Here is a 15,358-nt window from a genome sequence, read left to right as displayed (position 1 = left end):
TTCAATGGAAAATGTTATTTTATCTTTCTCCGCCGCTGCTAAAATGAAAGGCAGAATGATAGCATCATTCTGTCTTTCTTCTCCTGTATTTGATATCACTATCATTCCTTGGGCTCACTACTGCAAATGAAACCAAAACAGTAAACAACAACACAAGAAGATAAAAAGAGTGACCTTGATTTTGTTTTGGCTGGCATATCGAGAATTTGGAACATGCGACTTCATAATTCCAACACTGGATTTGCAATCAACAAAGACTGACTCAAATCTATTTGTAACAACTCTGTGCTTTGAACTCTAATATTTTTGTGATGGCTTTGGGCCGTGGGCTCAAATATATTATAACAGCTTTGTGCTGTCTTCCATGTGAGTTTTAATATTTCTTTCTCAATACATAATTGAATTATACAGGTGTGTTGTTATTTGCTGATTCCTTTGTCTAACCCATAACAACTGCCATTACATAACATTACTCCAACAAACCATGAAAATAATTTTTGATAAATATTCATGAAACAAAGAATTCTGTAAAAAAAAAAATCTACCAGCCAGTATTTATGAAGAATTTGTGATGAGCAACTGAGTATAAAATCTTAGTCCATGTCAAGTTTTGATTCCCAGTTGAAATGTTCTAATTATGCTGCTAATGACTTAGGGGGAAAGACATGAATGTCACAAAATTACAGAGACTCAATTTATAACATTGCTAGGATTTTTTAATTTTTATTGTGAGTAAAAAGTTTCTGTGATACATACCACAAATTCTACAATTTCTTGAATTTGAAATCTAAGGATGATTGTCCAAATAAGTCCAAGAATAAGCCGATGATTGCCATCAACAATATCTTCAGCACCAATGTTTTCAAAGTGAATCTGAAAAATATAAAATAACCAGTCAGAAAAACTTAGCTAAAATGAAATAAGAAAGCATACAGAATGGTTTAAGGTCAAGGATTTGAAGCTTGTTGCTATTGTTATATTGTGTCCCTAAATCTGGGATCTAGTACATTTTAAAGATACAATTGTCTATGCAATACAATAATTACCAACCTTTTCACAACCAAGGACTCTTTACATTTAAAAGATTTTACCCATGGTTTTTGCAGGGTCTGTTTACTCAACAAATTTTTAGCTCTGCTCATGGACCTAGGGGTCCATAAGAACTGATGGGAACTGTTGTGCAGAGTATTTAAGCTAATTGTGTTTAGCCCATTCTTTCAAGGTATAATAAAGGAGTTGAACTCCCTACAGAGAACTAACAAAACACAATTTTACAGTGCTATTACTGCTTACCGGGGAAGTTGTTCCAACCCTATTATACCTATTCATAGTTAGGTGAATAGGGTCATTTGAGAGATGCCTTAGTGATGGAAAACATACAAAACACCAGCTTCTAAACTCATTGTTATCCCATTAGATTAGTATTTTGTGGTCTTAAATGCAAATATATCACCATTTTATAACTTAGAGAAGGTAGGCTCATTGTTAAGACTTGATGAGGAAAAAAGAGGAAGAAACCACGACAAAAACTGCTACAGTAGGAGGAAAGCCATCAAAATACAGAGCTATCATCAGACAGACTAAATGCTAGAAACACAGTAGGCTCTGCTAAAGCACTCAATGATCCAAGTCATTGTGACAAACTAGCACACAGTTTTTGTCCATCCAATTTTTCACAGAAGGATTATATTAGTCAGAAGTTATAGTAAAAGACACATGACCAAAGTGGGATTGAACTGTAAATCATAATTCCAAAATGAACTTCAGTATAAAGATATCTGTACAAATGTAAATGCTGGTCCTCACAAGCTCTGATAAGCACTCATGCAGTATCAGCTACATAATGTTTATACAACCACATCCCCAAGATTAAGATTCTATTATAGAGTCAGAAAATACTTCAGCCTGATAAGTTGGTGACTGCTGGGCAAACACAAATATCTTGGATTACACGTAAAAAAAAGAAAAAAAACAAAAGCCAAATAACTGGTTAACAATGATTTACAAACACACATACCAAGAAATTAGATACTACAAAACTATTTCTAAAATCTTTCATGTAAACTGTAGTCAAACTGACATTTAAATTACTGATTCATCAGCACACTTATGTAAATTATGATGATGAAGACACTTACATACGATACAAACAAAACATTTCTGTAAATTAAAATCAACAAAACACTTATATATCCTGACAACACATGTAAATTTCAGTCATTAGAACATCATCATTTAACATCCATTGTCCACGCTGGCATGGGTTATACGTATGTAAATTATGACCATGAGAACACTAATCCTCATCTGGTCGTACTGCTAGCATAGATTCCCATGAGGCTGTCACCACCTAATTCTATTGTTCAGGATATTCAGCAGGTCTGAGGGATTGCAGCTTATGCCATCACAAATCTGCATAATATAGGTCTTGGCTTGTCGTCCCCTACTAGCTTTTCCTTGTGTAGGATCTCACAAAAGAACTTCAATCAATTTCATCTTAAGCTCTCCAGTAATGTCCTGCAAATCTGATGTTCTTTGATGATGTCCGATACTGGACAAAGATTCTTATACAGTCATTCAGTGGTCAGACAACCTCCCCAGATGACATTCAAAGCTATTCTTAGCATGTGAGTGTAGGCTCCATCCAATCTTCTTTCTGATTTTGAGGTAAGGGTCAATGCTGTGCAGGCATTCTGCATATTAAATACACACATATGACATTAACAATTTAGTGACTTTAAAATTTCAATCAACTGAATCAATTAACTTTAAAAGATAAGATCCACTCCTGTCTGCATTATCACTATTTTCAAAATATCTTAATTAGCTACTATTATTGAGTCATTTCTCTTGCTGTTTTTAGATTGTAACCACTCTTAGAGGGATCTACTAAGTACTAATTGCATGAATTGTCTCAGTTCTTCAACTCATTATATTACATATGTGAGAAAATATTTGCTTGCAAATCTCCCCAAGAAAAGATTTATTACTTTTTTTTTTTGCCTTGTCTATATTATCATCATCATTGCCGTTTAATGTCCACTTTCCATTCTGGCATGGGTTGGATGGTTTGACCGAGAACTGGCAAGCTGGGAGGCTGCACCAGGCTCCAATCTGATCTGGCAGAGTTTCTACAGCTGGACATCCTTTCTAATGCCAACCGCTCTGACAGCGTAGTGGGTGCTTTTACGTGCCACTAACACGGGAGCCAGTCAGAGGGGGCACTAGCATTAACACCACATTTGAATGGTGCTTTTTACATGCCAGTCAGGTGGCACTGGCATTGGTCACACTTGAATTAGTGTTTTGTACATGACACCGGCATGGGTACCAGTCAGGCGGCACTGGCATTGATTACGCTCAAATAGTGCTTTTTATGTGCCAGTCAGGCAGCCCTGGCTTCAGGGCATTTAAGTGGTGCAACATTAAAACATACTCTGCAGATTTAGTTAAGATAATGAATAATGTATCCCCTTGCATAAACCCTGTTAAGTAAAGAAATATGCACAGGGATTTATGGACTGCCTACCATTCTCAGGCTACAACCAGAGAGACAGGATCAAGGTATACAAGAAGGTAAAGAAATGTTAGATGATATAAGGACACTAATGCAACTTGTCCTAAATATAGTAATAAACAATGGAACAGGGTATAAAGAATTTGTAAGAAGAAACATAAGCACATAGTACAACACAGACAAGTTTCAAGGAAGATAATGCTTGTAGAAGCTACACTAAATGGAGAATTAGCCTGTAGATTTAGGAATGGACTTAATGATGCTAAAAATTAAAATTGAAGTTGTAGAGAAACCAAAGAAATTCATTAGGTCACAAATATGCAAAACGTACTTCCTTCATGTGCTTTGCTTATCTGTTCTATCTTTGATAGAACCATATATACAGATAAGGATTGTGTTGTGTGTATATTTAACCCTAGGATTAACTGTAAAAGCAGAAATGTAGTCAACCATTAAAAATGTATGGAGGGTGAATTTATGAACTTAACCACAGTATAAATTGGTGAGGCTTCTGGAAGTTTAGCAGAAAAAAATGGTTAAGTATTGGCATGAGTACAATGAAAAGAAACTGACATCAATACTCAATCAGCATGCTGAATAGAATAAATTTATATGATGCATCATTACAACAAATATTCAAATTTACTCTCAAACACTGGACACTGTAACTAAATAAGAAATATATGGTTAAAATGTAGAGACTACATCACTACTGCTACTGCACTATTAAGCACATAATTAGGATGCATGTGTGAGGCAATCTGTGACTGGACTGTAATTCAATCCATGCTATCCAATAAACAAGTGACACAACAGGACATATGATACACATGCACAAACATCAACACACCATCCAGTCATAAAGACAAAAGCAATAAAGATATAAAGAAATAGATTGTTTACTGTCCAACATCTACTTCTCTCTTCTTCCCCTCTCACATATATTCCCATTCACATCCATACAACTTACATAAATGTTAAGTCTAAAACTAAAAGATAAACTGGAAGCTGACTTGGAGTGAAGAGAGCATGTCATTGAAGAGGTCATGGAGTTATTTAGTCTAAGTAACTTCTCCCCACAATTTTTTTTTTTTTGCCTTGAGGATTTGGGAATTTGTTGGTAATTTACTGACCAATTTTACTTGTGGTAATTATTTAGACATGTGCAAGAGCTCTCTGCTTTTTAGCAAATATCTGCATAAATCTTCATTTTAGATACTATAAACACACTTTTCCCAACCAGTCCTCTACCTTAGAACAATCACACTTAAAGAAGGCACAATGAAAATAAGTTGAGTGAAATTGTTGAAATGCTAGAACAGTGGTGGTGAAAGCCAATCAAGTCATGTACAGTGATGCTAACCCTGCTTGATAGGTAGAAAAGTTATAGGTAGGATTATCATACAATGTGCCCAGTGTAAAGTGTTGACATATAAGAGATGTATTAGAATCACAAGAAGGTTAACAGTGAAAGTAAACTTTGCAAGTGGAAGATGCACAGGAATAATAAATACTAAGAAATTCTAGATAGATTCTCTTGAATGATGAGGAGGATCCTTAGAGGTAGTAGACAGTTTCAGTTACCTGAGAGGCTTGAATAGTAGTGAAGGTGGTTTTGAAACTATAGTTGCAAGAATAGGAACTGGGTGAAGAAAGCTCAGGGAACTATTAGCCTTGTTGAATGCAAATGAACTCTCTCTCTCTCTCTCTCTCTCTCTCTCTCTCCCTCAAAGTGAAATGCAAATTTATGATGCTTGTGTATAAACAGCAATGCCACATAGTAGTGAGATGCAGGCCCTGAATGCAGAGAACATGGAAAGAAATGAAGTTAACATGCTCTGCTAGATGTGCAAGGCCAGTGTGCATATACAACAAAGTGAAAATGTGTCAAGAGAAAAATTTGGCTGAATAGGCATCAAATGTAGTATACAAGAGAGAATACTGTGTTGGTATGGCCATGTGATAGACATGGATAAAGCCAGCAGCATAAAGAAGTGCTGATCACTAAATGTAGATGAAATCTGTGGAAGAAGACTCAGAATGATGTGGGACGATATATTGATGAATGACTATCAGATGTTTAAGCCTCACAGAGTAGCTAACAAAGGACCAAGATGATTGGTGATTTGCTCACTTAAAAAAGACCCATATGTCTCTTTGAAGCAAGCAAATCACCAATCATCTTGGTCCTTTGTTAGCTACTCTGTGGGGCTTAAACATCTGATAGTCATTCATCAATGTAAGCGAATGCTTTTAAAGCCTCATTTTTACTATGCCCCTGTACTTATTCAGTCCCTGACAAACCCCGCTCTCACAACCCATCTTCTTAATGCCCTACCCCCTCATTCTTCTGACTATGGCACAACTCATTCAGCTGCTTCCTCCCTATAACCACTTCCTTTCTCTTAAACATTCTCAGTACCATCTCTTACCATCACCTTATATACCACTGAATGCATCTTTCACCTTCCTTTATCTCCTTCTTATTTTATGGCACAGCCCACTCCATTCCAAAGCTGTCTTCCACTATTTCCAACCTCATTTACCTCTGACTTTGTGTCCGGCACTGTGCATCTTTCATGCATGTCACACACTCCACATCAGCTATGCTGCTACCTATTACCTCTCTAACCTACCCCCATATTTCCTCCACCTTCCTCACTAACTGACATTCATGATTGACCACCCACCCACCCATGTTCACCACTCACTACATTCCCCTCTATTCCATCTGCCATTTTATTTCCACACTCTTGTAAAACTACTTAATGGCTCATACATATCACATGACCTTTCTGTAACTTGAGGGTATGCCCTGACACAGCTTCACCACCTTCTCCTTTTCTCCCTTTGGTTAATCATGGATCTCCACTACTGCAAGACACCTGTTCCTGTCCAATTCATACTGTAACCTCTCATCACATGACACAAAGCTACCTCCCTCAATATTACTCCTTTTAATTGAGGGGGTTTTGTCTTGCAAGACACTTGGTGACCTTGCTGGTGTCAATACCATGTAGAAAGCATCAAGTACTCTCTGTAAAGTGGTTGGAATTAGCAGTGCACCCAGCCACAGAAACCATTCCAAAGCAAACATTGGAGTTTGCAACAGTCTTCCAGTTCACCAGATCCTATCAAACTGACCAACTCTTATCAGTATGAAAAACGGAAGTTAAATAGTCGTGGTGGTGGTGATGATGATGGCAACTTAATATGTAATAAAGAAGAAAAAAATACCTAAATTTTTACTATATTTCTGACAAAATCAAATCCTATGAACTAGAGAACTGTTTCAGATAAGCTTTACACCTCTACCAGTGGGGAGACAGTATTGGGTTAGAACAGTGGTTTCCAAACTATGCGCTGCAAGATGTAATTAGGTGCACCTTGAAAAAGTAAGATTATATTTCAAAATATGAAAAATACAAACCAAGATTCACTAGAAAGTTCATATATAAATGTCAAAATGGAAAAAAAAAACTAAATACTAAGTTTTAAACTAAGAATGAGAGGTGGTTGTGTCATTCAGTTCATTTAGGCTAATTACGGTATGACAACGTTATTCAATTTTGAATCTGAAATTTCATAAGGGTAAGAACTAAATTAGCATCAATCTATCCTTGAAATTGATGTCTTATGGACATATTCAGTGCACAATTATGTTTCAGTTTATTTCGGTTGTAGCCTCAGCAGTTTTCATTTCAACAATAAATGTGAAAAATTAACTATTAACTAAAATATACGATATTAAACCAAATCTTTTAATGCGTCCTCATGTATTGTGGCTGTATTTCAATTTTTTTCATTCATACAGTGGCAAGAATTTTCATCTTTTCAATTAATTTTGAAAGACTTCTCAAAAGAGTCCAATATGTGACATGCTGCCACTTTTCATGGCTCACAGGTCACTTGTCTCAGTCTCAGTTTGACTGTTAGTAATCTGTGCGCTTTGTGCAAGACAATTCATATTAACAGACTAAATTACCCATAAAATGGAAAAGTTTATTAGGAGGAATCATAACCGTGACGATTATGAATCTGAAAGTGAACATTTGTCAAAAGCAATTAAGCGTAGTGATAATAATGCGAAAGCTCGATCCAATCGAAAATATTGCAATAGCTATTTAAAGTTTGGGTTTCATTGAACTGGTAATGAGGATCAACCTCTTCCGCTGTGTGTTGTTTGTGATGAAAAGATGTCTAACAAAGGCATGTTGCCCAACAAGTTGAAAAGACATTTTACAACCAAACACTCACATTTTCAATGTAAAGATCTGAATCATTTCCAATGACTGCTAGAACAGCAATCTAGTCAAAGAAACTATTTTCAAAGAAGGAGGAATGCTTCAGAAAAGGCTCAAGTCGCATCTATTGAGATAGCTGAAATGATTCCACTACAAATGAAATCGCATACTTTAGCCAAGTCGATTATCTTACCCGCTTGTAGAAAGATGGTTAAAACCATGCTAGGTGATGAAGCTAAGCAAGAAATAAGCAAGATTCCAATCTCAAATAATACAATACATAAGAGAATTATGGATTTATCTGCTGATATAGAGGAGAATGTACAGAACAAACTTTAGAACTCAGAATTTGCTCTACAAGTTGACGAATCAACTAACAGCAACAAAACAATTACATTTATTCGCTTTATTGATGGTAACCAAATCATAAATCAGTTCTTTTGTTGTGAAGAAATACCATTCACTACAAGAGGTCAAGATATTTTTGACATTTTATCTGCCTACCTTGAAAAATAGAATTTATCCCGGAATCCATGTGTTGGAATATGTGCCGATGGGGTACCATCTATGATGGGCTCTATTAAACGTTTTGTATCGTTCATACAACAGTAAAATCCTAATGATGTATCTCCCTATGTAGGAAGCAATGAGTATGTATTAGTTTCAAAAACTAATACCAGTTGAGTTAAAGCAAGTATTAAACCAAGTTGTTGAAAAGGTTAATTATATTAAAAGTCGGGTGTTGCTTATTTGAACAAATTTGTATTGATATGGATTCCCAGCACAAAGCCAGATTGCTCTCAGAAGGTAAGGTGCTATGTCGCATACATGAACTCCAGAAGGAATTGCATGCATTTTTTTAAGAAGTAAAACATGAACGCTTCTTGGAATATCTACAACGTGAATTCTAAGTTTCCAAGCTGAATATTTAACAGATATTTGCAAAAATTAATAACGTCAAACACAATTATGCAAGGTAGAGATGAAAACATCTCACTTCAACAGATAAGCTGATTTCATTTAAAAAGAAAGTTGTAATTTGAAAAAATAGAGCTCAAGGTGGTAACTTTGAAATGTTTCCCTTAATATGTAAAAGCTGAATAAAAGAAATGACTCGTATTTGAACATTCAACATATTTGGAAGAAAACAAACTTTTACTTTCCATCATTGAACAACACACAAGAGTATGATTGGGTTTGAAATCCCTTCATAAAATTCCATCTAATATTGGTCTGAAAATAAGTGAAGAAGAGGAATTGACATCCACATCCAGTGATCACAGACTTAAAATAAAGTATGCTGAGTTAACTACTGATATATATTGGAGAATACCCCTCAGTAGCAAAAAAGGTTTATTTCATTTTAATGTAATTTTCCACATCGTATTTATCTGAGTTGGGATTTTCAACTCTCAATAACATCAAATCTAAAAAAAGAGAAGCTCTGTTGCATCAAAGAACTGAGGATTTGTCCCAATATCGAAAACCTTTCCCCAAAATATCAAGTGCATGTTTCTCATTGATGACATTGCTTCAAATATTGAATAAAGAGTAAGTACATGCACTTTTTCTGCCTTTTTAATTATCTATCTATTACTTTATAGTTTATGCTATGCTAATATGTATAAAACCCCTTTTGAATAAATTTTAAAATTTATGTAGAAAGTGTTCCAAAATATTTTGACTACTTGTAAGGTGCATTGTGAGAAAAAAGAGTTTGGGAACCACTGGGCTAGAGCATGATTTTCTTCAGGCAGGAGTGTGAGTAACTAGGGAATACAGGTGGCAGTAAAGTTTTAATTAAAACTTTTTAGGAAGATTATATAGAGATAGATATATATAATATCCAAGGATCAATGTGTAGGAAGAAAATGACCTTCAAGCAAATAAAAAAATACAACATTCAGGAACAATAGTGGTTTATTGGGGTGGAAAGTTGTGAATTTTTCCTGTATTGAAGTACGAGGAACTGAAAAAAATTATTTTGTATTTCACAATTGGCAGCCAAGAGTTAAGGAATGGTGCAGATAAAATCCGGGCTACATGTTTCATAGTGAGCAGAACCTCGGAAGCGGTAAATATCCAAGCGAGGCGTATATCACAGGCTACTCTTCAGGCCAAGAGCATCTTGATTGAATGAAGTATACTTTGTTGTTAGGAGGCCCATGTTAACACATGGAAGATTCATAGGCCTCCTAACAACAAAGTAAACCTCATTCAATCAAGATACTCTTGGCCTGAAGTGTAGCCTGTGATATACACCTCACTTGGATATTTACCACTTCTGAGGTTCCACTTGCTATAAAACATATGTAGCCCAGATTTTATCCATTCCTTAAATCTTGGACGGATGGATACATACATATGCACACACACAGTTGGATTAGGGCATGGGACATAAAAAGTTGAAAAACACTGAATTAAGTTAAAAATCAGGTATCCAAATCTAGTGAAATTTAAAACAACATTCAATTGTAATATAATCAAGCAAATACACAGCACATTTTCTCAGACTAGAAAGATCTACAATATTCTTAAATACCTTAGTATCATTGACAACTAGTTCAAAAATGGAACAGTTCAGGTTTCAGAGGTTGGGTTCATTTTTGTTTAAAATTTACATAAAACCAAACTGTAGAAATTATAACAGACACTAATTGTTAGGCATAAAATTCAAGCAGCCAACAATTTATCGCAGCACAACTACCACTAAAAACTACTCTACCAAAATCAGTGAAAAAGAAATTGCAAAAGAAAATGTGCGGATTTCACTGCAGCTAATTTCCCAAAAAGGAAAATATGGATCAAAAATAAATTCCATCTAAGTAGATAAAAACTACCACATTTCAATCATATCAAATTTTGAATTGCTGCAGCTATCATCATCACACATTTGGCTATTATTAACTACAGGTGTACACAGCTATACGGACAACATCTAATGCAATGTACTTTGTTAGTTTTGCATGACAGAAAGAACATGCTACATTTGAGATCTGCCTTGATAAACTAATAAGTAATAATAGTATGTGCAAGTTCACTGGTGCAAAAGGGTTTTCCCTTCCATGTGACACCAGCAAATATAGGTGTCAAACAAGCTGATTTTGCAGTATATGATCAATGTGTTCAAGTCACACAGAAAAATACTCAAAAAGACAAGTTACAAAAAAGGAATGATGTGGAGGAAATAAGTATTTCACTTTTTTTTTTACTGTCATTTTGAAGAGGAGATAAATAGTTCCAGGTCACAAAAGCTCAAGAAAAAAAAAATTAATTCAAGGCATCTGAGATATATCTATATTTAAAGTATAGATAAGTTTGATATTATGAAAAATGAAACAACTTAAAATAGTAGTATATTGTACTAGCAAACGCATCTGTCCTTTGGACGGTTTAAGTTTCACTGATGGTATTTTTTCACTTTGTTCCAAGTGCCACCTGAACTCAGTGAGTCATTTGCTTAGTGGTATCTCGCATGAAGTAAATTTGAAGGAATTGGTGTTCAGTGTTGTTGACATGAAGAATAGAGCCTATCCAATGATAGGTTTGGCTCTGAATTTTGAACGTTGGCATATAGGAGTCTTCATGAATGGGTTTGTGACCGAAACTTGTCATCTGGAAGGCAGAGTTATAAGCACGAATTTTCTATATAAATTGCTGCAAATCTGGGTGTTGACCAAGGAGTAAAGAGAGGAAAAGCTGAGGAGTGTTTTGCGGGTCAGGCAAGTGAACCTTTCCATTTGAGGGCCTTGCAAAATGGACATATTACAGATATATCTCCAGTAACAGTCTCTTGTTGAGTGCCTTTGATGCCCATCGACTACTCGATGGCTTCCAATAGTCATAGGCAAGAGCCTTCCAATGAGACTGAAGTCTCATCAACCGATGGTTATCGTCATCTGCCAACCTCACAGCAGAAGTGGATGCAGCGTTGCATGCCCAATGGATAGCACTCTTTTGTGGGGTTTCAGCAGCCCTTGTGTCAGCAGCACACACTTGATAGGTCACATGCTGCTCAGGAGTAGTTGCAGCTCAGGCAGTGGCAGCTTTTTTCAACAGTCTACAGGACTCCTGGTACCCAATTTCCTTAGCCTACCAATGTAGCTGCCTTGTTGCTACAGAAGACTTTCTGCCAATGCATGCTCTCTTTTTAGGTGGCATGCTTGTATTATCAGGAAAAGGAAAATAGGTTTTAGCGTACCAAGTGATTATCGATTCTGTTATAAGCTAACGAAAACCCCTTTATTCTGTTTCCCCACACAGCCTGCGCATAAAGTAACAGTGAATGTTGCATAAAGTGAAATTGGTATGGAGCTTTCTGAAAGATGCATAAAGCTTTCCCTGGTGGTAGCAAAACTCTTATTTAAAGGTTGATTCTTTGAGACAAATCATATGTGATTGTTTAAAAAAGGCCAGAACCTCAATGCTAAAATGTATTTGTAACAATGGAGAGCAGTCGAAATATAACAGATGGGTAAATAAGCATCCTTAAAGTGAAACAACACATTGGTAGGTAAACAAAGGTATTAACAAATAGAACAGAGGGAAGGGAACATCACCTTTCAAGTAAATCAGAATAGGTAAAGGTAAGCTTGTCAAAGTTTAATGCAGCTTAAATATGGAGATTAAGATTGTTTGGTCTTGGATATTCATCACGTACAGTGTTCCTAGTGAATTTAATCATAGTCTAATGCCAATATACGACAATACAGATTAAAAAAGTATGGAAGACCCTGCATACAAAAAAACTGTACATACAACAAATTTGGAAATTTTTTAAAATTAACAAACATTTATTTACATGAAAGGAAATTACCTGAGACATAACACATGCTATGCTAAAAATAATAGCTAAATAAGATTTCTTAGATAATCTTTTGAATTAACATAAACATTTATTTACATGAAAATAAAATGACAGCTTCCAAATCCTGTTTCCCAACTGGGTCACTGCACAGGTGGACAGTTGAAGTAAACAAATAGACAAAATTCTTTCACTTTTATAAAAAAAAAATTTAAAAAATAAGGGAAGATCCTACATACAAGAAACTATGTCCATTTATGTCCATTTACTTGGGAGTTCTGGGCAAAATATTATAGTGCATGACCATCCTTGGGACATAACTAACATTTGTGTAAAGTTCAGAATTGGGGAAACGTATGCATTAGTCATTAAACACACACATACTGTGATTTATATATACTAGATCAGGAATAAAAGAGAAGAGAAAGGGATACATAACCAATAATTGACACATTTTAACATTAGTCTAACCCCTTGTAGCTATCATTTTACCAATATATGAAGAAGAAATTCTTATGAATCAGAAATTTGACAATTTGTGAAATTGTTACATGTCTTATTTTCTACAATAAACAAATATCTATAAAGTAATTTTATTTATAAGTTCTTTCTTTTTTTGTTTTTTTTGTTATAAATGGCAACATTTTATGACTTTTGATATCAAGGAAAAGAAGAAAAAGGACAACATACTTTGGATTTTAAAAACTGTAAGCACTTCAAAACATTCTCAACTTTTTGTACCCTAATTTTGCCATCATTTGGTTTGCCAACTCTTTCACCGGATATTAGTTCCAAAAGTTTCATCAAGATTTTGCCATCAGACAGGTCTGTGAACAGATCGTTGATGTAAAACCGAGTCTAGAAAACAAAAGATAAAAACAATCATAAGGATAACATAGAAGTATCTTTTTTTTTTCAGGAAATATTGCCCCCACCCCACCCCAAATATAACTGTGCCTGAGCAGATATTTCCAATATGGCTGTCTTTCTTCTTCATTATACTTTAGTTGTGCCTTACGCATGTGCAGCCATACTCAACATGCATGTCTCGCCTTGTTTTAGATGAATTTTCTTGTTTGCTGCCGTTGACATAAAATTCATTTCTGCTTGAAGGTACACTGTTTCCCAGATGTATTTTATAATTATTTGAAGGAACAGAGAAAGTAGTGTTTGTGTGTGACAGGTGTACAGGAGAACATGATACATGAGGATAGGTTTTCCAAAATAATAGGTAATTCATTGGATATTTTCTATCCCTTAAGGGGGTTATTTTAACCTCTATTTAAATTTATATATATATATATATAGGTCTGCAATGTTTGTAGTCATGTATGTTTGTTAAGATCAGGGCTCATTAGCCACCAATGGAGCTGCAAATGCAAAATATAAGTTAGTCCTAGAGAACACAATGTTCCTAAAGGTCAGCAAATGGTCTTCCTCGGTCACAAGTGGATGGCCATCATATATGCGGCTCATTCCAGTGTTTCGTTATTATTGGCAGCCACGTTATGTACTGCTAAGCTAAGATATTCTTTCGTTGTTTTGATTGTTTCATTCCTTCATAGATCTAACATGCATTATTACTAATTACTAATTTCGTAAGCTAATTATTTCAATTGACTCTTCAATATATAACTTCCACATCTTAATCTCTCTCTCTCTCTCTGCCTTAGTTTTTCTCTTTAATTTTTCATGTAATTTCCAAATTGAAATCGCTCTAAAACCTTATTTTTCTTTTTCCTCCTGTATTTTCACGTTGGCTAAATATTTTTTGTACTGTCTCTTAAATAATCCTTGCGTGTTTCGCAATGTGCTCACCCATTCAGGACCCCACCACAGTACCAGATATCTTGCTTCTCTCACCAGAAACCTCCCTCCCTCACTGGTGGTCTCCTCTATCATATCTGCAATCTTGCCTCCTTTCTCTCCCTCTCTCAGGACTAACGCAATCAGTTTAGAAGCTCATCTTGGGAACACACCCACCCACTCACCTTTCCCAATCCCCAGTTTACTTCACCATATACACCACCCTGTAATTTGGGTGCACAGCCCCTGCCTTTTCTGTCACATCTTCATCTTTCTTTCCTCTCTCTCTCTATCTGAAGTACCGGTGTTTCTCTTCTATTGCAAGATACCTTTTCTGTCCAATACTATTCCCTGTAGTTGAGAGGTCGTGACCTGCACACTATTTGGTGACCTTCCTGCTATAGGTGCCATGTAAAAAGCAACCAGTACACACTGTAAAGTGGTAGGCTTTAGGAAGGGCATCCAGCTATAGAAACTGTGCCAAAACAGACAGCAGAGCTTGCAGTTTTTCGATTTGTCAGTTCTTGTTAAACTGTCCTAAGCATATTTGGATTGCAGATAAGTGCTGAGCAAAGTAAGCATATATATGTAGGAGTCAGAGGGAAACCATAAAAACTTAGAATTGTACAAGTAGGTTAGAAGTTTGCAGTGCTAAGGATGTAAGAAAAACAAACAGGCAATAGCTGATGGTATGAAGGTAGGATGTTAAATAATTACATTCATATCCATACACACACACACAGACACACACACTCACTCACATATAAATAGTACCTTTAAAAAAAATTTATAAAAATTTCGATCTTATAGGTATGGAATATTGCTTACCTTTTCAAGAAATGAATTTGCCCATTTTGTGAAAGTTTTCTTTTGAATTTGTACACGTTCTTGCTGGAGGATCTTAATTCTCCGAGATTCAAAATTTTCAGTCATGATTCTTTGTTATTGTTTATCTGTAATAAAAATTAAATAATATTGAACAAAGCA

The 15,358-nt window shown here is 35.5% G+C and overlaps 1 protein-coding gene across 6 annotated transcripts in view; it reads right to left on the bottom strand.

The window, feature by feature from the left end:
• The window catches only part of LOC115216340 (spectrin beta chain, non-erythrocytic 1), a 242,972-nt gene that overhangs the window by 168,865 nt on the left and 58,749 nt on the right, over positions 1 to 15,358 (bottom strand). For all 6 annotated transcript variants that reach the window (XM_029785570.2, XM_036506463.1, XM_036506462.1 and 3 more), the window contains exons 2-4: positions 15,200 to 15,324; positions 13,256 to 13,423; positions 757 to 873 (exon numbers count right to left, since the gene is read on the bottom strand). In XM_029785570.2, coding sequence (XP_029641430.1) covers positions 757 to 873; positions 13,256 to 13,423; positions 15,200 to 15,304 — 390 coding nt within the window. In that variant the 5' untranslated portion in view covers positions 15,305 to 15,324. The remainder of the gene's footprint in view (positions 1 to 756; positions 874 to 13,255; positions 13,424 to 15,199; positions 15,325 to 15,358) is intronic.

This window comes from Octopus sinensis, linkage group LG10 (assembly GCF_006345805.1).
Source record: "Octopus sinensis linkage group LG10, ASM634580v1, whole genome shotgun sequence".
Classification (NCBI taxonomy): domain Eukaryota; kingdom Metazoa; phylum Mollusca; class Cephalopoda; order Octopoda; family Octopodidae; genus Octopus; species Octopus sinensis.
Note: the sequence above shows the minus strand (reverse complement) of the source record. Positions and strands in the feature narration are given on the sequence as shown.